The sequence below is a fragment of the Tachypleus tridentatus genome, chromosome 7, assembly GCF_004210375.1.
Source record: "Tachypleus tridentatus isolate NWPU-2018 chromosome 7, ASM421037v1, whole genome shotgun sequence".
Classification (NCBI taxonomy): domain Eukaryota; kingdom Metazoa; phylum Arthropoda; class Merostomata; order Xiphosura; family Limulidae; genus Tachypleus; species Tachypleus tridentatus.
Window position 1 is genome coordinate 183,441,669 of NC_134831.1, and position 25,905 is coordinate 183,467,573.

The 25,905-nt window shown below is 34.8% G+C and overlaps 2 protein-coding genes across 4 annotated transcripts in view; both read right to left on the bottom strand.

Annotated features, from left to right (window-relative positions):
- The window catches only part of LOC143257433 (matrix metalloproteinase-21-like), a 52,530-nt gene extending 37,695 nt beyond the window's left edge, over nt 1-14,835 (bottom strand). The window contains exon 1 of the mRNA XM_076516104.1: nt 14,520-14,835. The gene's annotated coding sequence lies outside the window, so the exon portion shown is untranslated. The remainder of the gene's footprint in view (nt 1-14,519) is intronic.
- Nucleotides 1,249-11,252, bottom strand: LOC143257437 (uncharacterized). Of its 3 annotated transcripts, XR_013031843.1 has the most exons (5): nt 11,124-11,252; nt 10,850-10,988; nt 10,564-10,694; nt 3,838-4,061; nt 1,249-1,546 (listed from the first exon to the last, which is right to left on the bottom strand). XR_013031843.1 is itself a non-coding variant. In XM_076516122.1 (4 exons), exons 1-3 carry the CDS (start codon nt 11,223-11,225, stop codon nt 10,600-10,602), a joined length of 336 nt encoding a protein of 111 aa, XP_076372237.1. In that variant the 5' UTR covers nt 11,226-11,252; the 3' UTR covers nt 6,078-6,341; nt 10,564-10,599. The 3 variants fall into 3 exon arrangements, 2 of the variants coding, with proteins under 2 accessions (XP_076372237.1, XP_076372236.1); XM_076516122.1 differs by lacking the exons at nt 1,249-1,546; nt 3,838-4,061 and adding an exon at nt 6,078-6,341; XM_076516121.1 differs by lacking the exons at nt 1,249-1,546; nt 3,838-4,061 and having other exon boundaries at nt 9,700-10,694.
- Nucleotides 14,836-25,905: the final 11,070 nt, after the last annotated feature.

The window sequence follows — 25,905 nt, forward strand, 5'->3', positions numbered from 1 at the left end:
ACGGTGTTCTTCACAGATGTCACTCTGAAACTACTGCTGTAATAGTGTAGTTAATGTTACAGGGGAAACGTTGTTCTTCACGGATATCACTCTAAAACTACTGCTGTGAAGTATAGTTAATGTTACAGGGGAAACGGTGTTCTTCACATATATCACTCTAAAACTACTGCTGTAATAGTGTAGTTAATGTTACAGGGGAAACGTTGTTCTTCACAGATATCTCTCTGAAACTACTGCTCTAATAGTGTAGTTAATGTTACAGGGGAAACGGTGTTCTTCACAGATATCACTCTAAAACTACTGCTGTAATAGTGTAGTTAATGTTACAGGGGAAACGGTGTTCTTCACAGATATCACTCTAAAACTACTGCTGTAATAGTGTAATTAATGTTACAGGGAAAACGGTGTTCTTCACATATATCACTCTAAAACTACTGCTCTAATAGTGTAGTTAATGTTACAGGGGAAACGGTGTTCTTCACAGATATCACTCTAAAACTACTGCTGTAATAGTGTAGTTAATGTTACAGGGGAAACGGTGTTCTTCACAGATATCACTCTAAAACTACTGCTGTAATAGTGTAATTAATGTTACAGGGAAAACGGTGTTCTTCACATATATCACTCTAAAACTACTGCTGTAATAGTGTAGTTAATGTTACAGGGGAAACGGTGTTCTTCAGATTATCGCTCTAAAACTACTGTTGTAAAGTATAGTTTATGTTACAGGGGAAACGTTGTTCTTCACAGATATCACTCTAAAACTACTGCTGTAAAGTATAGTTAATGTTACAGGGGAAACGTTGTTCTTCACGGATATCACTCTAAAACTACTGCTGTAAAGTATAGTTAATGTTACAGGGGAAACGGTGTTCTTCACAGATATCACTCTAAAACTACTGCTGTAAAGTATAGTTAATGTTACAGGGGAAACGTTGTTCTTCACAGATATCACTCTAAAACTACTGCTGTAAAGTATAGTTAATGTTACAGGGGAAACGGTGTTCTTCACAGATATCACTCTAAAACTACTGCTGTAATAGTGTAGTTAATGTTACAGGGGAAACGGTGTTCTTCACAGATATCACTCTAAAACTACTGCTGTAATAGTGTAATTAATGTTACAGGGAAAACGGTGTTCTTCACATATATCACTCTAAAACTACTGCTGTAATAGTGTAGTTAATGTTACAGGGGAAACGGTGTTCTTCAGATTATCGCTCTAAAACTACTGTTGTAAAGTATAGTTTATGTTACAGGGGAAACGTTGTTCTTCACAGATATCACTCTAAAACTACTGCTGTAAAGTATAGTTAATGTTACAGGGGAAACGTTGTTCTTCACAAATATCACTCTAAAATTACTGTTGTAATAGTGTAGTTAATGTTCAGGGGAAATGTTCTTCTCAGTCATTTATTTATTTCAGACTATTTTTGTGTATATAAATATACGGATCAAACTTCCTACCTGCGGAGAATTTCTTGATCCATAACTGTCATCTCCGCCATTGAAATGTAATTGGCAATAAGCTAAAAATATAGCATACCTAGAATAGAAGTTTAATTTTTAACATAATCTTAAAAATTAGGAGATATTCAATTTTTAGAATCACAAGTGGCTACTATTGGTTAAGGATTATAATTTATCATGACTGATTTTCAAGCTCAAGCTGTAAGTTGAGTGAGGAGGTTAACTTGGAACTTAACTAACTAATTCTGTTCATTCTGTGTGTTTATGAAAACTTGAAATAGTTTTATATACCTAATAATACGATTACAAAGTTGAGAAAGAAGTTAGCACCGAAGTTTTAAGATGCATAATTAAGAAAAAAGTGTTTCCAAATTAATTGAATAAATACAGTCATAGACATCGGGTCCCCCACTAGTACAGCTGTAAGTCTACGAAATTACAACTCTAAAATCAGGGATTCGATTCTTCTCGGTGGACTCAGCAGATAGCCCGATGTGGCTTTGCTATAAGCAAACACACACACTCAGATAGACGTCGGTGCTCCTTCTATGACAACAAAAACTGTTTTTCTCTAAGAATCTTAACGAATACTGAGGTTATGTGGCTTTTAAACAGTTGGATGGGCTAACTTGGGCTATAATAACTTAACCAACAGTAGGCTTTCGTAGCCCACCGAGTCCAGTTTTACATAGCTTGGTTTGTCTTATGGCGCGCAAACTCTGTTTAGATTTTAGTATTAACAAAGTCAAACATACTATGAAAATTTATTAGCACTTGGTTGTTCGATTTAATGAAAAATAACTTCTTGTTGGGTTCCCCGCCTGTATAGCGGTAAAGTCTTCGAATTTAAAACGCTAAAATCAAGCGTTCGATTCCCCTGGTGGACACGACAGATAACCTGATGTGGCTTTGTAAAACACACGCACTTCTTTTTGGAGAAGTAACCTTATATATGTGTGTGCATATATATATATGCACAAACACACAGAACAACTTATGGGAGAAATATTCCGGCCATGAATTTGAATAAACGCCAAACACCTTCAAATTTTTAAACCATGTTTAAAATGGTTGCTTAATAAAACCGAATTGCCAAACGTGTCTTAACTTTAAAACTGCGTTAATGGTTATCTTATATGTACATACTTTTTGTTACAGAAATTGAAAAATTCACACTTTTTGAGATTATGTTTTGGTTTATATCACTTCAAGTAATTCTGTTTGTTTGTTTTTGGTTTTTTTTTTAATTTCGCACAAAGCTATTCGAGGGCTATCTGTGCTAGCCGTCCCTAATTTAGCAGTGTAAGACTAGAGGGAAGGCAGCTAGTCATCACCACCCACCGCCAACTCTTGGGCTACTCTTTTACCAACGAATAGTGGGATTGACCGTCACATTATAACGCCCCCACGGCTGAAAAGGCGAGCATGTTTGGCGCGACAGGGATGCGAACCCGCGACCCTCAGATTATGCGTCGCACGCCTTAACACGCTCGGCCATGCCAGGCCTTAAGTACTTCTGTCGAACAAATCAACAGTAATCTAATGCTGTTTTTTGGACACATACAAAATTCACAGATTATATTTTTAATTCATAATTTTAACTTTTGAAAATATTAATTGAATTATTATTATTGTTTTGAATGTTCGGTTCGATGCGAAGTACACAACAGAAATACATTAATCACTTGTTATAAGTTTGTAAACCTAGTACTCTCTGGTTGTTGAAATTTATTAGATCGGTAAATGTAATGGTAAGGAAATTTCTCTTTATCAACGTTTGATATGAATTATGAAACAATGAGAGCATTTTACGTTTGAACAATAGCATACTTGTGAAAGATGACTGGGTTAAAAACAGATTGCACAAAAAGTGATCATTCATAATTATACAGTTTTTTTAATTATCTGTTTGTGTAGAACTAAGCACAGAGCTACACAATAGGCTATCTGTGCCCTGCCCACTACAGGTAACGAAACCCGGTTTGTAGCGGTGTGAGTCCGTAGACATGCCGGTGCCACTAAGGGACATTTTTAATTAAAAGAAAGTAAGTGTTTAATGCAATAGAAAAACAATTAATATGGTAGCACACCATTAACAATGAAATGAAGTAAAACGTAGCCTCCCAGTGATTCAGTAGTGGGACTTAGGGTTTATATATGTAAAAGTCGGGTTTCGATACTCGTGGTGGACCAAGCAAAGAAAACCCATTTTGTAATTTTGCTTTTAACAACAAAGATATATAAAACAAGTATTGTTTTTTTATGAAAGGGAAATGATAAAGCTAATGCTATATCTGAAGGCTTATGGTACATTTTATGCTATTTTCTTAAGAACTTCTTAACATCAGGAGAAAGAAAAAATCATACCTGATTTATCAATAAACACCAAATTTCTGCGCGTGAACACACAAGTACAACTGTATATCTTCGTGTGCAAGCCCCTTGGTAAACACCGTCTAACTAAGGTTTTTCTCACTTTGTCGTCGACTTGGTAGGTGCTCAGCGTGGCCAGGAAGGTCACCAAAGACGACGTCTTGAGTTTAATTCAGACCCTGCTTTATAGTCACGCTATTGGCTAGAACGAAGAGGCCCTGTACCAATGAATGAAGTTTTTTTTTCATATATTTGTAGACTATTTCTCCTGAATAATAACACAGAAGAGTCGCCACTTTAAATTATTCATACTTTTTATAATTTGTTTGATCTGTTACGTCTTACTTCTCACTCAATCAGTGAGAAAGCTTGTTTTTTTTTAATTTCGAGCAAAGCTACACGAGGGCTATCTGCGCTAGCCATCTCTAATTTTGCAGTGTAAGACTAGAGGAAAGGCAGCTAGTCATCACCACCCTCCGCCAACGAATTGTGGAATTGACAGTCACATTCTAACGCCCACACGGCTGAAAGGGCGAGCATGTTTGGTGTGACAGAGATTCGAACCCGTGACGCTCGGATTACGAGTCGAGTGCCTTAACCACCTGGAAAAGCCGGGCCTTCAGTTAGATATCGATTAGGATTTTCTATTCTGATTTTCATAACACCAACTGTTGAATAGAATGGGGACACGAGCCTTGTGTGCTAGCGCTTAGCAGCACCTCTGTTGGAACCTTTCAACACTTTCTGACCACTTTATCGGAAACATAAAAAAATGGTTGAAATAAAAGGTTGATTTCAGTCCAGTCCAGTTGGTTCTTTCATTCTTCTCTACGTTCTAAAATGCACTTGTTATGATTGTAATGGCATGTTTATATATGTATTAGAATCATTAAGCACCTAAGAAGATATACTAGGATGAACGGAGGCGTTTGTCATTATTTCACATTACATCTGCTTCCATCATCTACTTTAGCAATAATTTTGAGCATGTGGGACAAACGTTTTTCTTGTACTGGGTGTATCTGTTTATAGATAGTTTGAATGTTACATTTCTACATACATAATTTCGTTCCCACTTCTGCGTACACGCATGTCAAAATGAAAACATAAAAAAAATTAAACGTAAGATGCGAAATGAACGTTGAGATTTGAAATATTTTGTAGAAAGCATTACACTAAGAAAAAAGTTCGTACTTGTATCTTTCAAATATCCTGTTCATGCGCAAAAACGCTCGTCAAATGTGGCTCGGCATCAGAACATAATGACAACGAACACTTCTATCACTGTTTGGTTCTTGTATTAAAACATGCACAGTTATTGTGAAAAGCGCAAAAATACAGTTCCAATAATAAATATATACAACATGACGTGTAAAGACTGATTGATAGACGAAGTAAACACACAGAGACTGACTATATCCTCACCATAAAACTAATAAAGATTTACTCTATATGATAGTCAGATAATACACGTTATATAGAAATTGTATTGATATTTGACGAAAAGAAGGAACGTACAGACTGGTTATAGTTGAAAACTGGATACAGTGAGGTGTTTCAAGATCCAATATATCTAATTCTTGGTGTTTCAAGATTGATTGTATCTTATTGTTAGATAGAACAATGTGTTTAAAGTTTGATAATACTTTATTATTCGATATGACAGGGTGTTTCAAGATTGATTATATCTTACTGTTGGATAGAACAGGGTGTTTCAAGTTTGATTTTATCTTACTGTTGGATAAAAGAAGGTGTTTTAAGATTTATTATATCTTATTATTGGATAAAACAAGGTGTTTCAAGTTTGATTATATCTTACTGTTGGATAGAACAAAGTGTTTCAAGTTTTATTATATTTTATTGTTGGATAGAAGAAGATGTTTCAAAGTTGATTTTATCTTACTGTTGGATAGACAAAGGTGTATCAAATTTGATAATGTCTTATTTTTGGATTAAACAAAGTATATTAATACAGGTCACATCCAATAATTAGTAGAAAAATGATAAATATAAATTTTGGTTAGTTCTGATTATATGTACAGAACTAATAAGTATAGAGACTGCCTTGGGCGATAACTTATCAAACATGTAGAAGTGTACAGATCTGTTATTTAGCATACGTTTTTGTAAGAGAGTGTTGATTTCTTACATCACAATCATGAAACTTAAAACAATTGGAAATAATAAAAATTATGTAATATTAAGAATAATATGCAGATAACCATACCACGAATTAGAAAATTTTATCTAAATATTTTTAATGCGTTGAAAAACTTTTAACAAAAGTGTGGCAAAATGACCTCGTGGGACTTTGCGATTTGATGAGCCTCATGCTGTGTGTAACAGATATATTAATCATTTTTATTTCTTGCGGGTATGTGTTGTTACAGCAAAACCATATCGGGCTATCTGCTGTGTTCCTCGAGGGGAATCGAAACCCTGATTTTAGCGTTATAAGTCCGGAGACTTTTTGCTCTTCCACTGGGGTTCTTTGTCTCCTAAAAACATAAAACGAGACAACTAGAAACTTAATGTTAACAACAACAGTAAAAAAAACGAAATAAAATGAAACGTTGGTCTAATCCTCCAGTTTACAATGTCCCTGGCCCGGCATGGCCTAGCGCGTAAGGCGTGCGACTCGTAATCCGAGGGTCGCGGGTTCGCGCCCGCGTCGCGCTAAACATGCTCGCCCTCCCAGCCGTGGGGGTGTATAATGTGACGGTCAATCCCACTATTCGTTGGTAAAGAGTAGCCCAAGAGTTGGCGGTGGGTGGTGATGACTAGCTGCCTTCCCTCTAGTCTTACACTGCTAAATTAGGGACGGCTAGCACAGATAGCCCTCGAGTAGCTTTGTGCGAAATTTCCAAACAAACAAATACAATGTCCCACACAAAAACTATTCAACATGAACAGTCGAATAGCGTTCGCTTCATAATGAACCTTTCACTGCGAATACATTACTTAGACCACAGTGCTTCACACAGAAACTCTTGAAGTGAATATATTATTCTTATAAGGTGCAACTTCGGAAATAATATAAAAATAATATATTCACTTCAGGAGTTTCTGTGTGAAGCACTGTTATGAGGTGTTATGAGGAACAAATCATTTAAGAGGGTTCATTCGATAATTTATATTATACAGAATAACCATTGAATTTAACTTACGAAATGCTTGTAGTATTTTCCTTCACGTATTAATTAAATCGATATTATTACTGAACAAAAAATATGCAATTTAACAAAAATAACACGATTTTCATGTAAATTGTTAAAAAGGATGGGGACAAAGCCACGAATTACCAAAAATGTGGACCAGATGAATAGAAACAACAAAATTGGTGGATTTTACACTAATCTTCCTTGTTTGATGTTAACAGTTAAATGCCCGGCATAGCCAAGTGGTTAAGGAACTGGACTTGTAATCCGAGGGTCACGGGTTCGAATCCCCGTCACACCAAATATGCTCGCCCTTTCAGCCGTGGGGACGTTATAATGTGACTGTCAATCCCATTATTCGTTGGTAAAAGAGTAGCCCAAGAGTTGGCGGTGGGTGGTGATGACTAGCTACCTTCTCTCTAGTCTTACACTGCCAAATAAGGGACCGTTAGCGCAGATAGCCCTCGTGTAGCTTTGCGCGAAATTCAAAACAAACCGAACAGTTAAACAAAGAGGCTGGATATTTTCAACAGAGCTACACAGTTATAAAAAATTAATAATATAAACTTGGAGTAAATAGCTAAATCTGGACCATAGTGTTTTACACGGAAATGTAGAAAACCTTTTATATTATTTGCGAAGTTGCACCTTATAAGAATAATATATTCACTTCAAGAGTTTCTGTGTGAAGCACTGTGGTCTAAGTAATGTATTCGCAGTGAAAGGTTCATTATGAAGCGAACGCTATTCGACTGTTCATATTGAACAGTTTTTGTGTGGGACATTGTAAACGGGAGGATATTATTATTTTTCTACATTTCTGTGTAAAACACTATGGTCCAGATTTAGTTATTTACTCCAAGTTTATATTATTAATTTCTTATAACTGTGTAGCTCTGTTGAAAATATCCAGCCTCTTTGTTTAACTGTTCTACTGGGCTACTCTTTTGCCAACGAATAATGGGATTGTCAGTCACATTATAACGTCCCCACGGCTGAAAGGGCGAGCATATTTGGTGTGACGGGGATTCGAACCCGTGACCCTCGGATTACGAGTCCAGTTCCTTAACCACTTGGCTATGCCGGGCATTTAACTGTTAACATCAAACAAGGAAGATTAGTGTAAAATCCACCAATTTTGTTGTTTTTATTCATCTGGTCCACATTTTTGGTAATTCGTGGCTTTGTCCACATCCTTTTTAACAATTTACATGAAAATCGTGTTATTTTTGTTAAATTGCATATTTTTTGTTCAGTAATAATATCGATTTAATTAATACGTGAAGGAAAATACTACAAGCATTTCGTAAGTTAAATTCAATGGTTATTCTGTATAATATAAATTATCGAATGAACCCTCTTAAATGATTTGTTCCTCATAACACCTCTTTAGCGCCCCCTTTCCGAATATAGCCGCTGAAGATGAAAAACGTCTTTGGCCTTGAAACGATTCTCGCTAGACGAAGCACAAGGGAGATACTATACCACCCCCATGAAAAAAAAAAAAGCTTTTAAGAAAAGGAACAGTTTTCGAATAAGACAAAAGTTTTAAAGTAATATTTTCCCTGTATCTCTCAAAACAAGTTTATGTCACAATTCGCGTTTCTCGTGAATCGAAGTGTATAATAAAAAAAAGTATTGCTACTCGTAAAATTAATTATTCAATAATCGTCAAAAAATTCTGTTGTGTATCAGACTAAGTACAAAATTCCCAACAAAATTTTAAATAATAAAACACATTTCATGTTTGTACAAATACTGAGATTATCCACAGTTGTCCCTGATTTTGAACTACCAATCAGTAGGCAGCAACAACTTCCACCTTCGCTCATTGACTTTCGCTCTTTTTACACACCCACAACTTAAAGTAGTGTAATCCCTCCCCCCATCGCACGGATTTGAACCATTAACTCCAGAGTTCTTTCTATTACAGAGTGGACTCACCCTCCTGTTGATGACTGGCAAAAATCAGTATTAATATAAATATAAGAGTCCTATTTGTCGTATGTCCATGTACTTACTTCGCAAGGTGTGGATGGATGTTCACTAAAACTGGTATGGAGATTAATTACGGTGTACATACAAATTTTTCAGTTTTTTATATTGCATGTTTTGTGTTTTTTATGGCATTTTTTGCACTACTTCTTTCCCCTGTTGATAGATCTTCATGAAATTTGGCATGAAGGTTTACTGGGTCCATGCAGAGATACTTGCAAAGTTACGGTTTCACATTTTGTGTTTCGCAATTTTATGGGCGTTTTTTTTACGATGAGATATAAGGGAAACAACTCTTCGTGTTTTCAGATAATATTTCATTAACCATAAATTTACATAATTTCCATCCTGAGAATATATTTGTTTAGTTGTGCATTTCATGAAACTTAGTACTGTTCATTGTTCACGTAGTTAATTTTTTCAACACTGTTTCGATTATTAAAAATTTCTTCGATACCAAAATAACGGAAAGTTTGTTTGTTTTTTAAATTTCACGCAAAGCTACACAAGGACTATCTGCACTTGCCATCCTTCATTTAGCAGTTTAAGACTAGAGGGAAGGCAACTATTCACCCACCGTCAACTCTGGAATTGACAGTACCATTAAAACGCCCTCACGGCTGAAAGGGCGAGCATGTTTGGTGTGACTGGGATTCGAACCCGCCACTCTTGAATTATGAATCGAGTGCTTTGACCACCTGGTGATGCCGGGTCAATTCCTGGAAGTACACTGTCACACATTGCGTAACATTCAGTGTAAAACGCTTATTCTTCTGTGTGTGTGAGTGTCTGTCTATAAAATACTCAAACTACTTCAATTTTACGTGCCTGACATAATTTGACAACTGGAACTTATTAAAACTTAAACATTAATCACAAATTGATCTATTTTGTATACTTGACGAAAATGTTTTTTTCTTCACACATTTAAGTGAATCCCAGTACCGCTCGATGTCGCTGGAGTCTAATGAAATAATTTTGTTGTGATTAAGCATAAAACTACAAAATTGATTCTTTCTTTTCACCATGAGTATTGAAACCCTATTTTTAGTATGGTAAGTTTGTAGACTTAACGCTATGATGCGGAAAAACCTTTCAATGTAAGCCATATTTTAACCTTTAACCATCTTTCAAATATAATGTCTCCGATTTTGATGAAATATATTTGGTCACTGTAGATCAATGAGAGATTCGGTGACTTAATAAGGCTTAAAAGGTGGATTTTACAGAAAAAAGAAAACTTTGCAGTCAAAGGAACTACTCATACTGATTAATTTTGCAGGTTCACCTTTTTATAAAAAAAAATATGTGCTAATAAATGAAGCATAGAACTTTGTGCAGAAAGAGCCCTTTCCGAGCGACAATCCGAACGTTTCAGTTTTTACGTTTGCCGCTAGGAAAAGTACTGTGACGTAATAGTTGCCAAACAAAGCGCCAACGCCAGCGCGTTGAATGTAAATAAACATGGCCAGTGCATACGGAGAAACAGAGCCGGAGTCTGTTTTGACTTTGTGTTCTGAACAGTGTCGAGTAGCGCCATATCAATTCGAACCTACTCTGAACGAACCTAGAACAGTTACTTTTGACACAGATCTGGCAAGTTCTAGTCAGGATCAGCACCTTCATCATCATTCATATAAACATCATCAGCATCTGTCACTTGTGATACAGAGGACTTTTTAGCAGCAGGTGATGATTCTGCAAAAATCAGTGAAAGAATTACATGTATATGAACAATGTATTGTTTACCAGCAATAGTTTATAATAAATAATCAAATAATATTAACGAGACTAATCTAACTATTGACTATTGTTAAATCATGAATGAAAATGTCATATTCAAACTAACTTACCAGTACCATAAGCAAAATCTATTATCGGAAGATTTTCTGTCTGGGTAGCTACAGTCTTCAAGCCAGATGGGAATACCTGTACACCTCTGTAAACAGAATACCAGCCAGTCTGTGTCCCTCTTGGAATACTTGAGACAGGCTAAAACAATAGGTTTTATTTAGGTATTTAAATAATAACATTCTTTCACGGTTAGATTCAAATTAATGTAAATAAAATTATACATCAATTATTGCAACTTATGAATGTTTAATCTAACAATCATGATCTACTAACAAGAGTCTGAACAGATACACTCTGAAATGAGTCAGCTTTAGAGTCTTGGCAGGCGTCATCAGGGGTGGGCTGAATCACAAATTCCTCTACAGAAGTAGGCATGTGTTATTTGCAGCACTTTCCTCTAAAAGCTGAAGATATAAGATTATATATCAAAACAACATGCTTTATGAGGTTTATGAGATTTATATTTAATATGACAATGTCAAAGTACTGTGTTAAGATTAATTTTATTATGATGAGTTATGGAAATATGTTATGGAGTTTATATTTGATTTTTTACAAGTCTACAGTGTTTATTTTTTAAAATACATAACATGTACTTGATTACTATAACATGTTCAAGACATACTCTTATTTCAATTTATCTTGAAATGTTAAATTTGAAAATGGAATTCTTCAAACTTTTCCATATTTAAAATTGATACAAAAACATCTACAGAACGATCTACCAGCTTTTAAACTTGGAATATACTCTATTTGGGATAGATTTGTCCACTGTCTAGACTAGGAAATCAAGGTTTCACTGACTTTCAGGTGCCACAAATGCAAAACACGCTCATGAATGTGAAATGTGTATGTCTAGTTACAATCTTCAAAATCTTGTACTTTTTAAATTATTATATTATACTAGTTATTGTTTATCGCTTTATACTGCACACATACCTTTAAGTTTGTTCTTTTCGTGATGGCAAGGGATGGCTTCAGAGGGGTGGAACCTGTACGCAGCAGACTGAGATCAGTCCTCAGCTCTACACGAGGAAAGATGGTGGGGACGATCCTGTCTACTGCCGATGGTTTTCAGTATCAACCTGCCTGGCTTGAAACCCACGGAATCCAAAACAGTGGGATCCGACACAAAACATGAGCGTTCAAAGTGATCTTGACAAAGCTTTGCATGGTGTGAAGGTGTCCAGTTCTTCCTATTGACCATCCGCACCCACTGTCGCCACCTTGCCGGTTCCTTCTCTTTGCATGGAAACGTAAAGAAGCTTTTGCCCGATGTCGAACCGTTTTTACAACCATAAGCAACGCAGTAAACCATGTTATCATAAAACAAACATAAAGTAGCAATATCAAGACAAAAATAGTTTCACAAAGTATGTAATCCGAAAAGAGCACCGATAGATTTACATAAAACACCAGCACTGAAAAGAACAAAATGGTCGGAGCGCAACGAAACGTGTTGGCAACTATTACGTCAAAGTTTTAAAACGTCACGGAAACAGCCGAACGACCGATAGGAACTTGAGTTCGAGGACCCGCATATTTTGTTTCATTTTTTACTCAAAACTAAAGTGTTTAAAATATGGCAACCACACAGGAATTACCGGTCTCTATACTGAAATGAAGTATTTGGGGTGGAACCCGTACAAGAAAAGGTATTCAGTCTTTAGGGTGGAAACCATACAAGGAAAGGTATTCACCAGCACCAGCAGTTCTCAATCTTCAAATGTTTCGAGGAAAGGTCGTATTATTATGGGGGTAAAAGCGGCAATGTAGTACACAGATTCTATTGTGGTCCGCCAAGATACAAAACTCAGGTCAAAACTGTCAAAATTTAACTAAGGGTAGACTGTTTTAGAATTTCGTACATGGCTTAACATAATGACTATCTGCGTCATCCATAAATTTGAACTGATGGACTAGAAGAAAAACAGCTATTTAACAACATCAACGATCCTAAAAGAGCGATAATTTATTCCAGTAATGGGACACGAACACTGAACACCGTATCTATACAATCCAGCACTCTACCTATAGAGATAAACCTGGTCCGAAAAGGGGCTGAAAGTTAAGTAAAAAAAAAAGGGTTAATAAGGTTGAAAGTTTTTTTCAGTATTTCATTTAAATGTTGTTTTGCTGTGTTTAAAGTGATTCTGAACCTTGCTATCGAGCAGGCTGAAGCAAACAATATAATGTCACTATGGCTACGTCATTTATCACGTGATTTTACATCCGTCAAAGTAGAGAAAATTCAATGCAAATAGAATAATTTAGTTAAAGTAATTCAAGGGTGAACATTAATTATAGCTGTTCATAAACGTAGCCTCTTGCTCGAAAAAATCATTCATGAAAGAGGTATTTGTAAATAAAAATATTCTTTTTACTTGGTGATATTTAGTATTTACAAAAGTGATTGTTGAGAACATGTTAAGATCTAAAAATTGGATCATCTTAGCTATGTTAATTTTTGTCTTTTATCAAAATGTGTAAATCCTTCTAGTATGCACAACAAATTTTAAAAGACAGCAACAAAAAATTGTTGTTAGCCTATTGTGTAGCTTTGTGCTCTGCCCACCACGAGTATTGAAACCTGGTTTCTAGCGATGTGAGTCCACAGATATTCTGCTGTGCCATTGGGGGGTCACTCCAGATAAAGATAAAAGGATACATTTTTATAATAAAACAATGTTAACTTATAACAAATATCAATTATGTATATTAAACCTTAAGAAGCCACAAAGGCGAAACGTTGGTTTAAACAACCCCCCGCTAGTACAGCGGTATGTCTTCGGATTTACAGCGCTAAAATCAGGGGTTCGATTCCCTTCGATGGGCTCAGCAGATAGCCCGATGCGGCTTTGCTATAAGAAAACAAACACACTGGTTTAAATAAAAACATATTCTTTTATATCTAACTGGAGTGTAAAGATCGTTTTTTTTTCTTAGCTTTTATCAAAATGCGTTAATTGTATTTGCTTACACAGTTGTTATGGTAACCTCACACTTAACATAAACATTTAGATTAAACAAATAAATACAGGAGAACATTCATAAGTCACTTGGTTGAAGATGTATAATACTAATTATTATTATTCATAATTCTACTATATTACGAAAGTTAGATTCTACCTTTCCAACTGATGAAATATCTGTAAATATGTTGGATACTTTTATAGCAAAATTTTATTATTTAGGCCAGGGGATTCATCAAACGTAAAACTAATGCAATAGGGATAGGCCTAACTGTTGGCAAAAAAGCCTTGGTTTATAATCCAGTGCTATGCGAAATGCGATAATTTTGTACTCTTAAATACAATTATGAAACACTTAAAACAATTTTATTTCTTAGAATTGCCCCAAACTTTAAACTATGTTTTGTTTTTTCAACTGGAAATTAACATAATTTATTTTTAGGGTGTAGGCCTTGTTGGCTTCAGATACGCAACTCGTGAAGTGTTTGACCTACTGCCCCCCAAACGTCTTAGTTTGGTACCTAATTGTCGTAAGACAGCTTAAATTATCATGTAACTCAAACTTCCGTTTGACTCACATTTTCAGCTTTATACAAGTAAAAAAGTTATCGGATAATTTTTATGTAATAACATAATATTTCGTTTATACCCATACATAATGGTGTACTCCTAGAATCTTCCCCCACAAAACACGTACCTGCAGATATGTTACAAATCCAATTCAAGAGGTCTTGATATCACCTTCTTACAACCAAGTACTAAAACTTCACGAAAAACCAGAGAAACTGAAACATTTTCATTCTGCAAAATCGATCACACCATGCCGAACCAGAAATGGTTGTCTGTTTGTGATATTTCTGGATCTCCAAGTTAATTACTACTCATTGTGTCTCGAAATAACCTAACCGCCTCTTTTTTTACAAAATTTTCTGAGTAAACATCTCTCTCTCTTCATGGCGCGTCAGGTTTTACGCACGTCCGGTTATCAACACTTTCCAACCCTTACCATCTTTGCACCTGCCACTGCATGGCCTATAAAATAAAAGATACGAAGTTACATCTCCAGAAATAAAGCATTAATTATATATATATTTCTTGTTTGATTCAAGGTCACAATAATGGAATGTTATGCATGTTCTTACACTTTAAACTTATGCATGCCTTTAGAGGATTGCTTGGCTGGCTCACAACTCTTCTGGGTGTTTTGTGTGTTTTTCTTATAGCAAAGCCACATCAGGCTATCTGCTTAGCCCGTCGAGAGGAATAGAACTCCTGATTTTAGCGTTGTAAATCCGCAGACTTACCGCTGTACTAGCGGGGTCAACTCTTCTGTACCATGAACTACACCCAAGAGATTATCAGACGTTATTTCGCATCCATGACAGATAGAGGTCACGATAATCACATTTTGACAGAAATAAAAATAACCGAAAAACAAAACAAAACTACTCAAAATATTTAATCTGCTTCATTTTAACATATTTCTTCCTCAATTTTTACACAGTTCTGGTCAGTCTTTTAACTTATTAAATCTGTTCGATTATTTCGTTTGTTTATTGTGTTACGAAAAATTAGGCGAAAAATAATTTATTGAAACAATGCTGATAAAATTACAGAGACAAAGAGAAACTTTTTGCAGTATTATTTCGTACATCAAAACGTATCTGTAGATATTTATTATTATATTTTAAAGAATAGAATAACGGAAATGATAATTTGCAGAATTATTACTATAATATATTCATTTGATGTAGTGCTAAATTTTATATTGTCAAAGCTTTGCTAAACTTTCTAGCATACGTATGATGTTACTCATAGATGAAAGAACTCATATTCAAAACTTTATTTCCATTTCAAGAATACAAGTGGTTGAATGTTGTTCTGGGTTGCATCTACAGCACTATATCCTTAGCTTTATAGTATTAAAAAAAAAAGCATACACCAATATACGCAACTGTTTATTTGTGACTTTATTTTCTTCCGCCAAAACTCGAGTTTCAGCTCAGGAGAGAGGACATAGAGCCCTAATCTATTTATTGATTCATTACTTCCACTGCAGAAGTCTTGTTAACTTCCAAGCTCATCAGAACTGCTTGGAAAAACGAAGAAAACAAATAAAGTAGGTGTAATGTAAGAAGTATGATTTTGGTTTTGATTTGTAATCCTTTATTCACTACTAATAATTTAAAATAGTTTAGGGTGATAGGTAGCGTGTGTTATTAAGCATAACCTATAAGTAATTTGTTATAATACAAATAACTATATTAAATTCTTATTGTATTTGAGAACACCATCACCACCCCCAAAATAATCATTTTAGGCGAGTTATCTTAACATATTTTTCAGTCTTCCTTTAAACCATAAATTAGTACAATAAACAAGATGGAAAAAATAAATTATCTGCTGAATATTTTAGTGTTATCTATAAACGCATAAATATTTGAGAAGAGGATGTAACGATCAACATTAGCCCATCGTTCAAGACAGTAGTTTTGGAAAGTAGAGTTAGCCCTTAAATGATGCTTTATCACCTCATATTAACTTACACCACAAGTTGTTTTAATTTAGTATTTCTCTCGTTGCTTTACATGTTTAAAAATATTGTTTTCCTTGTCACTATGAGCTTTGAAAAATCACTGAATTAAATGTGAAACATATTTTGTTTACGTTTTAATAAACGTTTACCACGACTAGATGAGAACTACAGTTCTAAGTAAAATCGATTTTCATTATCACAACTACAGGTCAGTGTTGAAGGATGTTCATAATGGTTCTTTATTTGATGCGTACACCAATGACAGTTGCTGTTCCTATCAGTCCTGGTACACGTCAGCTTCAAGGATGTTCGCAATGGTTCTGTATTTGGTGCGTACACCAATGACAGCTGTAGTTCTTATCAGTCCAACTACAGGTAAGTGTTGAAGGAAGCTCAGAATGGTTCTTTATTTGGTGTGTACACAAATGACAGTTGTAGTTCTTGTAAATCCATTTACAGGTCGCTGTTGAAGGTTTTCACAGTGGTTCTTTATTTCATGTGTACATTGTCAGAAACTTACGTTTTGAGTAGTAGTAAAGTATATGTGTATATATTGTGTTGTTGTTTGGCTAAGAATTCTTCTACAGTGTGTGACATGTTGGCGGTAACTTCGAAAGAAAAAAAAAACAAACACCACTGAATTCACTTGTTTTCAAAATAATATATACTCAGAACTAATTAAACTATGTACAACAAATTATTTACATTATTGATGACCATAGACATATCATAAACACTTAATAGTTCTCTTCATCTTTTCAAAGTCCACTTAAGCCTATTAAATTGCTTTGGACTCGCAACTGACAAGCCGAACTATTTTTTTCTCTGTTACACTCGCCAAACTATCTGAGCATAATTCACTTACGTTTCGTCGAGTTACAACGGTTGTATCTTATTCTTCTAAAATCGTTTGCTTCTTTTTGTATTTAGGTCTAGTTCCAAATATTCGTTTACCTTTTACTAAAGTCCATGCAGAAAAAATCAATTACTTTAGAACTCTCTTTGACAAAATAAATTATTCTTATTATCTCTTTTAATGTCGTTAGTCTTACTCTAATATATAACAACCGTTGGCCCTATATTAATAGTTCTTCCTTCACTGTCCGATCGTTTCTCTACTTTATTTCTTGTATGCACTTTCATTGTCTGTCTGCTGTTTCACTCCCACCTCATTCTATTTATATGTTTATTACTAAATCGTCTGCTTGATATATACTCTCCACATCAATAAATTTCATGCAACGTTTTATAATCTATACATCAATGAGTCATAAAGACATTGTACGACTCTTACCCAAGTTACGTAACTAAACTTGTCATAACATTTACTTTAAATTATTTGCTTCCAACTCTCTTGTTATGAGCAAAACTAAACAGTCATAAAATATTCACTCACAAAATATATAAATTAATAATACCTGCACTAAACAATCTTTTATATCACGAAAAACGCCAAGACAGTTTTTTTGTCAGTAAAGCTACAAGTCAGTGTTGAAGGATGTTCAAAGATTCTTTATTTAGTATATATATCAAGGACAGTTGTTTTGTTTTTGAATTTCAGCGCAAAGCTACACGAGGGATATCTGCGTTAGCCGTTCTTAATTTTGCAGTGTAAGCCTAGAAGGAAGGCAGCTAGTCATCACTACCCACCGCCAATTCTTGGGCTACTCTTTTACTAATGAATAATGAGATTGACCGTCACATAATAATGCTCCCATGGCTGAAAGGGCGAGCATGTTTGGTGTGACGGGGATTCGAACCCGCGACCCTCGGATTAAAAGTCGAGTGCCTTTACCACCTGGCAATGCTGGGCCATCAATAATGAGGTAACCACACTGCTACTAACAGATTCACGAGGCGAAAAAAACGTGATTTAATCATGAATGATACAATTTTGGAAGTGATGAATAAGAAATTATTTATTGAACATTTCGGAAAATGCACATTCTATCTCCAGTAAATTTTACAATGAAAACATAAGTATTTTATGGTTGTATTTTATTGCATATGGCTAGTGTATAAATTGTTGTCGGAAAATATACATGTGTGTGCAGCAAAGTTTTACGTATGAATGATTTAACTTGATTTCTGTGAAGCACAAAGCTACATAATGGATCATCTGTGCTCTTCCATCACGGGTATCGAACCAAAATTTTTTGCATCATAAGTATCAATCAGTAGTAAAATGACCTGAGATTTGTCTTCCTCAGTCTACTTCTACTATAAAAAGAAACTACTCGGAACAGTATTTCTACGTAGTTACACTGCATATTATTCCTGCGCAGTTCCAATGTATATCACTTCTACGCAGTTCCAGTGCATATTCTTCCTGCGTAACCAACATTTTTTTGTAATACAAAGATCATATTGCATAACTGTCAACAACAGACTTACAAAATAAAGAAAAACTTGTAATGCCATTAACGCTATTTAAAAACAAACGACTTTAGTTTTTCTTACTCACTTCAGTGATTTTCACGCTTCTTGTTGAACCCACTCGAGAATATAAGTGCTACATTTCTACTGATGACATCACTGGTGGATTCACCTGCAGGAATCCGGGAGAAGACTTATTCTGGGAAAATGTTCAAGAGACGTGAAATAATGTATAGTTGACAGTTATTATATTGAATAAAATTGTAATATGTTATAACAGTTTTAATGTCATACTTAAAGCGTACTCGCCAATAAGCAAGAACTCAGATTAAATTCCATTGCACGTGGAAAGAAGAAAAGTTTAACAAAATTAGTTACAAACTTACGGACACAGTTACGTTTCTACAACTAAATATCGTGAACGTATTTTCTAAGACACAGACTTCAAAATTTAATTATTAATGTTGACATATGCTCTAAAAAGTATCTTTACATTAAATATTTTAATTTTATTTATGAATAAAACCTTCTTCATGTTAGTTTAGTGAACTCTGTGAAATATAATAAACACGTAATACATAACAAGAAAGTATATACAATATACAACCCACTTATAATACGTCCCCCAGTGGCTCAGCGGTACGTTTGCGGATATACAATGCTAAGCACCGGATTTCGATACCCGTGGTGGGCAGAGCACAGATAGCCCATTGTGTAGCTTTGTACTCATTTCAAAACAACAGCAACAACTTATAATATTTGCCACTGTGACATCTTGATTACATACGATTTTTGTGTGTGACGTTTTGACACGTGAAATTCTGATTGGACGAGATCCATTATACTGTTTGTATTAAACGTCTGAAATAATCGGTATATTAAATTTACTCGAGAATATACTAATTTATTTATATATACACGAAAAACAAAACAACTTTGTCTGATCTTATATTGAGGTATATTGAAGAATTGGAAATACAAAATTGGTAATATCAGTTAAATATTATTGGTATTACCGAAGGATAAATTTTAAAACTGCACCAATAAAAAGTGAAAATGGCGTTTATGAAGCGCAGGTGTTTTAGATTTTTAGGTTTAACAGTGAGAATAAAATTACTTTTTTTCTCACAAACTCACAATAGTGTTTTTTTTTAAATCTATAAGTATATAAATATATATATATATTTACGTTTTTAAATTGTATTTTGCACTCGGTAATGGAATATTGAGTTATGCTGATATCAAAAGAGTCTAAATTTTATTTTATATTTTTTCATTCTTAACTTTTTGAAAAAGAAAATTATGCTTACGTTTCCAGGCAGAGATACGTCAGAAATTTAACGTCAAACTGCTTTTCTGGCGACATCTCAAGTTTCGACCCTACCTTTATAAGGACGTTGTTAATCTTTTACTTTAATAGGCCAAACTCTCAAGATGGTGGGCTCGAAGAACGCCTCTTCTGATATTAGCGGCATCTATGGGAAATTTAACTTTCCCACGTTTTTTCTTTTCTTTTTGTACACATTGTATGATGCTGACTTATGCCACTCAATGACACAAATTATTCTTTCAACATGTAAGCGTACTGTAGAATCAGAGCTTTGGATGTAAGCTTTCACATCTACAGTGATCTTTCATTCATTCATTTTTTGTCAAATGTTAGATACAACTAACGAAAGGCAGCTGGGATTATGTGTGTTTAGGCCATGAAAACCGGTGAACAATACTGATTGACGGAGTTCTTTATTAACGAAACGTAATACTCACCTACAAAGACCGTCTACAGCACTGACTGCTTCAACCTGCTCTATAGGCAAAGCATTAAATGATATTCCTAAAGAAAAATAATGGAGGACTGTAGCATTGCCTGTAATAGAATAGTACTAGACGAAAATAAAGATCTACAGAATGTGACAGATTTATTATCCTATATAGTCTCTAATATCGATGTTTGAGTAAATTAAATTTATATTTATAAATGTAAATAAGTTATACTGTTAAATCTGTATTGCGTAATCCTCGCCTATTCTCTAAAGTTGTAGAAAATCCTCGAATGTAAGAATCAACAATATAATTGTGTACGTAAATATTAGTGTATCGTCAATATTGACTTGCAGGCTGAAATTTCTAGAAACTTTCCTCACGTCTATAAATGTGACCAACGCAAAGAGCCAAGACATAGCATATATTGTTGGTTCGTTATAGTATGTTATAATCGTGATTGTCACTTATTCATTGGGAACTTCGTATTTTTGACTAGGAAAGTTTATAAATTTCGAACATTACAAACCACTTAACTTCAGCGGATTCACATCGGGCATTAGTATTTTTACGAAGACACTATATAACTTCAGCGATGAAAATCTCGACGTGTGATAAGTGAAGAGTTAGCTAGCTCCCTGTTAAGTGAATCGAACCTATATCAGCTCGAAATTAACTCGCTCATCGTGAGCTCTAGATAAGACATTAAGGAAGCTCCAGACCCTAAAGAAGACTTGATATTGTTTGTGAGTTTGCAAAAATTGTGCACAAAAATCATTGTTTGTAATAACCGTCGTTGTAAATTGTATTATTGTTTGTATATTAAACTATATTTGTATTAAAAAAGAAACTGTATGTGTGAATACATATCGACATTTATTTAACTTCTAAATTTATCATTCAACTTAGGCTATTTGAAATTGTATTACGTAACAAGCATTACATCTTACCTGCTCTATAGAAAAGGCATTAGATAACATTTCTAAAAAAACAACAGAAAAGAAGAAGTCCACATCATTGCCTATAATAGTGTGATATTAGATAGATGGTATCAATAAAAAAGTCTATAGCATTGCCTATAATAGTATGGTACCAAATAGATAGTATCTATAAAAAGGTCTACATCATTACCTATAATAGTGTAATACTAGATAAATGGTATCAACAAAAAAGTCTACAGCATTGCCTATAATAGTGTGGTACTAGATAGATGGTATCAATAAAAAAGTATATAGCATTGCCTATAATAGTGTGGTACTAGATAGATGGTATAAATAAATAAAGTCTATAGCATTGCCTACAATAGTGTGGTACGAAATAGATGGTATGAATAAAGTTTATAGCATTACCTATGATAGTGTGGTACTAGATAGATGGTATCAATAAAAACGTATATAGCATTGCCTATAATATTGTAGTACTAGATAGGTGGTATAAATAAATAAAGTCTATAGCATTGCCTGTTACCTGCTGTAGAGGAACATTAGATAATATTAATCAACGAAGATTGTCTATAGAATTACTTCTCACCCGATCTAGGGTAATAGTAGTAGTGGGATAAGTTAGTCTTAAGGAGAAAGAGCTCTGAAGCAACCCTCCTCACAGTTAAAACATTTTTCGATACTCATACAGATTATAACCCCTAAATTTCAATATTAAAAATTTCAAATACTAATTTTGAGGCGGTCCATGGTTGACGTAGGCCGCTACGTCACTGAATACTAGATGATGTCATTCAGTAAAGATGGTTTACAGCATATATTCTCACGTGTTTGACGTGAAAGCTTAGTTTCGATTCATAGTAACTTGAAAATACCTCATGTGAAACACGATTACGTAAAAAAAAAAAGGTTCAAAGAGACGCGATCGAGAAAAGCATGTTATGAATAAATTACACAAAATATTCACAACTATTACCAATGGCTGCCAACAACGTTGTAAAACACCCGTTTTTGTTTTCCTCAGGAACTACCTAATCCCTGTGTTTTTCATGAAAAGGTTTTCTAGTATTATTGGTACGACACCAAAACTAAACTGCCAGGAAATTTATTTTAATCGTTTCATTTTATTAGTGTCTCTTTCTTCAGAGCTAACTTTCATTTTCGGAATATTTTTTCTACTTGCAGTTCATCTATTGTGAGATTTTAGACAACAGGCTGTACTGGAAGGTTTGCACTTAAAGCCAATGAATTATTCGCGGAGACGAATTAGACGCCTTGGTATGGATAGAATTACAAGACGAGCCATATATTTCGTTCACGTCAGGCTTTCTTAGCGACATATAAAACATTTTACTCACTGCAGTGCCGCGCATTCCATCTTAAAGTATTAGGCTTATACGATACAGTGTAATATTAGACAAACTAGGACTAGAAAAAAAAAAAAAAAAAAGTTGTTACATTTATAGTGAGTAATGTCACATTTAAAAACGTCTTGTTGATATGAATTTTTTTTTGCCGTTGCACTAAGATATTCATGCTGATCAGTATAGTTTCCCTGAAATGTTGTGAGCATGCGCATATTAACAACCAAATTTCGTTTATTGTATGTATATATATTTATATATACCAATAAGAATATCCTCTTGATATTAATCCCGACCTTTCTTAAAGCCTTGTTCACATTAAACGTTACTTGCTATGGGAAAGCCAACTTCTTCACCAACAGCCGCAATAAAAACTTTAATTCTACATAGAAACCAAAGATTCCACACGATGCTCGAGCATGTTTTGCTCGATAGTAACATATTGATTCAAGGTTCTTGGATGAGGAAAATGGTAAAAGTGGCGTTAGAGTTCATTCTAAACTGCTAATTCAATTGAATTAAACACCAGTGGTCTTAGTGGCTGAAGTAAATGTCATGGCCTTTAAAACAAAGTACATACAACACGAGTACACCGTGGACTTTTTGAGTACCATCTTGGAGACTGGATCTAACGTGGAGTATTTCTGTAACTACGAGGCTTGAGCTATGATTCGATATATCACATAAGATTCTTTATTATTATTTTTTCACATGGGAGTGTGAGTAATAAGAGAACAGTCAGTGTGTGGACATATACTTAACTTTGTTCCGAAATGCATAAATAGGTTTCTAGTGACATCCTCAGTCTATTATTAACAGCTGGCAGCGATCTAAAGTCATGTGAAATGTTTTTAAAGGAATTCCATTCGTGTTCTTCTATACAAAGAGTTCCTAGCATAGTTGGAAGGACACCAAGACTGGAGTGCCACATAAATGCATTAGAATTACACACTTTACTGACACAAGGTGAAGAGTGTAAGTCAACTTAAAAAAAAATCAAAACATTTACAAGATGCTACTAAAGCTAATATAAACATGAGATGATCTCGTTGGTGATTAGCTAAATAATTTGACAATTCAAGAATCAATGTAACTATACTTCAATAGCGTACATTCTTCGTATAAAAAAACAAAATACTAATGCTTTGACGTTTAATATTTTCAAAACATGTTTCTGGCTTTTTTTTTTAAATTGCTTTCAGTGTCGTGCCAGAGAAATTGATTATATTTCTGGGGTTCTGTTTTTGGTTTAATTAGTTGATTCGAACACCTCAATCATCTTGTTAATCCTTAATCTTGTCTCAGTTCAAATACATCCACCATTTTCTTAATCCTTAGTAATCTATTAACAATTGCAATTCAAACACGTCAACCATCCTGTTAAGCCTGTCTCATTTCAAACACTTCAACCTTCTTGTTGGTCCATAACATGAAACACTCCACTGAGGTTTTGCTTTAAAATAAAACTTATTTATTTCTCAGGTACCACACAAAAACTTGTAAGAAATTATTTCTATACAAGTTGGATAGAAGAGTAGTTGGAAGGAAGAAAGCAGAAGGTTGTCACAAATGGAGTGCAGTCAAACTGGTTTAATGTGACCAATTGGAGTACAAAAGAGCTCAGTCTAATTAGGACCTTTGCTTTTTTGCATAGATAAAAGAATGGTCAAGAAATTACTTAAATTTGCAGATGATATTAAGGTATTGGGTGTTGTTAGCTGTGAAGAGGATGCTGCTGATTTACAAAACGATTTAGATCATAACTAATGAGTTGGGAAAATAAATGGCAGATGGGTTTTAATTATGATAAGTGCAAGGTAATGAATGTTGGTTATTTTAATTTGATTTATAAATATAATTTGGATAGGAATAACCTTAACAGTGTTATGAAAGAAAGGAATATTGGTGTAATAGTTTATCAGTTTCTAAAGCTATCCAAGAAGTGTGCTGTTGCTAGTGGTAGGGTAAATAAGATTTTAAATTGTACGAGGGCTGTTCAAAAAATACGCGGACTGACGTCATAAAACAAAATGTACTTTATTTAGAAGTTACAGGTCTGGGACCCCTTCAAAGTACTCTCCTCCCCAACGCACACACTTATCCCAACGGTGTTTCCACTTGTTGAAACAGACCTGGTACGCTTCTTTTGTAATGTCCTCCAGCTCCTTCGTCGCATTTGCCTTAATCTCGGGAATCGTCTCAAATCTTCTTCCTTTCAAGGGTCTTTTGAGTTTGGGGAACAAGAAAAAATCGCAAGGAACAAGGTCAGGTGAGTAGGGGGGTGAGGAAGAACAGTGATCGAGTGTTTGGCCAAAAACTCACGAGTTCTGAGGCACAAATTTCGCAGCAACGCGGTGCATCTTCAATTTTTCGGTCAAAATCTCGTAACAAGATCCAACTGATATCCCACACTCTTCAGCAAGCTCCCTGACAGTCAGACGTCGATTTGCCCGCACCAGGGTGTTGATTTTGTCGACGTGTGGGTCGTCATTGACGTGGAAGGACGTCCAGGACGCTCATCATCTTCAATGGACTGTCGACCATCCTTAAAACGTTCATGCCACTTGAAACATGCCGTACGCTTCATAGCAACATCACCGTAAGCCGTGTTAAGCATAGCAAAGGTTTCATTCGCAGATTTTCCAAGTTTAACACAAAACTTCACAGCAAGTCGTTGCTCCTTCAGGTCATTCATTCTGAAATCCGCCAAACGAAAAAATCGCACTTCACTTAAAACCGCGTAGCTAATACACAAATGAAGATATCTGCAATCGGGAAATGGCGTCGTAATCAGCTGATCTGTGCGAACCTAGCGGATTCCCCTGGAATCAACTGGAGCCGCGCAATTCAAACAGTCCGCGTATTTTTTTAACAGACCTCATATACACAGAAATACTGAATACAAGTCTAAAAAGGTCATAATTTCATTGTATAGGTTACGATTAGGCCATATTTGGATTACTGTGTTCAGTCTTGGGATCCTAACCTTAGGAAAGACATCAAAGTTTTGGAAAGGGTTAATAGAATAATTCCTGGGATGGAGGGGTTATTATACGAAAAAAGATTGAAATATCTCAAATTTTCTTTTGAAAAAGAAGAGTTAGA